This window comes from Phaethon lepturus, unplaced genomic scaffold, assembly GCF_000687285.1.
Source record: "Phaethon lepturus isolate BGI_N335 unplaced genomic scaffold, ASM68728v1 scaffold43077, whole genome shotgun sequence".
In the NCBI taxonomy this organism is placed as follows: Eukaryota; Metazoa; Chordata; class Aves; order Phaethontiformes; family Phaethontidae; genus Phaethon; species Phaethon lepturus.
Window position 1 is genome coordinate 2694 of NW_010553341.1, and position 1293 is coordinate 3986.

The following is a 1293-nucleotide window of genomic DNA, read 5'->3' on the forward strand; positions in this document are numbered from 1 at the left end:
CGCCTCAGGGCCCCGGGGGCAGCTCCCTGCGGGGGCCAGGAGCCCCCCCCAGACGGGCCTCGGCAGCCCCGAACTTACCCTTTTTCTGCAGTTTCTGAATGGCCTCCCTCCACTCGGACCTCTCGTAGTCGGACGACAGCAGGAAGAGGTAGCTCTGCAAGAGAGGGCGATGCAGCAGGCTGTGCGCAGGCGGGGCTGAGCCCCCCCACGCCCCCAGCCCGCCCTCCTCACCTTCCCATTGCGGTTGTGGATGCGGAAGGGGATGGCGGGTGAGTTGAGGAGCAGCCAGAATTCGTTCTCAAACATCTTCTTCTTGAGGGGCTCGATGGCCCGGCTCTGCCCTTTGTTGGCTTTCTGCAGGCAGGGAGTGGCCAGCAGCTTTCGCAGGGGCCCCCCGGCCCCCATGTCAGGAAGGCACCAACCCCGGCAGCAGGTCTCACGCTCTCCCCAACCACCCAGAGCCTCTTCTCACCTCCTTCTGCACCTCGCTCTTGATGGCCGAGATCTTCATCTTCATGTCCTCCAGCTCGTGGTCGGGGATGACGTGGACCTGCGGGCAGTGCTCCGACTCCTCCGGCGAGGGGAACACCAGGTCAGCCAGGGGCACGTACCACTTGCAGTCGTACTGCTGGTGCTTCCTGCAGCCAGGGTGCGGGCGCTGAGTGATGCCTGACCCCCCCTTTCCTGACACGTCCTCCTGCCTGCTGGAGGACGGGGGAGTGACACAATTCCCCCCGTGCCTAGGAGCCTCCTTACCCCACCGCCGTCTTCTTCAGCTTGGCGCAGAGCAGCACGTCGGTGAAGAGGAAAACATGCCGCAGCTTCCGCGAGCCCTCTGACAGCTCCACCAAGAAGCCATCCTTGACAAGCTGCCGGGTCTGCGGGGCAGCAGGGCTGGCATGAGAGCAAGCAGGGAGCAAAGGCCAACAAACCGCAGGGGACAGACGCTCTTGTCCCTCTCCATGGCTCAGCCACCAGAAGCATGGGAAGGTCCACGTCCTCTGGGTGCTATTTTGAGTCCTGTATGCTCAGTAGGGTGCCAGCAAGCAGCAAGGACCAGGTAGAGTCCCAACCTTGCACCCAGGACTGCGTCTAGAGGAAACCCTCCATCTCCTGGCCAAGCACCATGGAGCTCCTCAGGGTGGAGATGCCAGCCAGGGGCTGGCAGAGGGCTCAGCCCTCACCCTGTGCCCAGGCACTGCCCACCCCACTGGCTCACCTCCCCCTTGGGAGTGGTGACCGCTGTCCTCCGGGGGTCGATGTCCTCATTGATGCTGGAGAGGAAGTTCTGCG

At 63.9% G+C, this 1293-nt stretch overlaps 1 protein-coding gene across 1 annotated transcript in view; it reads right to left on the minus strand.

Moving 5' to 3' along the window:
• Window positions 1-1288, minus strand: part of LOC104624205 (active breakpoint cluster region-related protein) — a gene marked incomplete at both ends in the record, with an annotated part of 2544 nt that extends 1256 nt beyond the window's left edge. Inside the window, 5 exons of the mRNA XM_010291509.1 lie at window positions 79-154; window positions 232-354; window positions 473-638; window positions 757-878; window positions 1220-1288. Of these exons, the coding sequence (XP_010289811.1) occupies window positions 79-154; window positions 232-354; window positions 473-638; window positions 757-878; window positions 1220-1288 (556 nt within the window). The remainder of the gene's footprint in view (window positions 1-78; window positions 155-231; window positions 355-472; window positions 639-756; window positions 879-1219) is intronic.
• Between the last annotated feature and the right edge of the window lie 5 nt (window positions 1289-1293).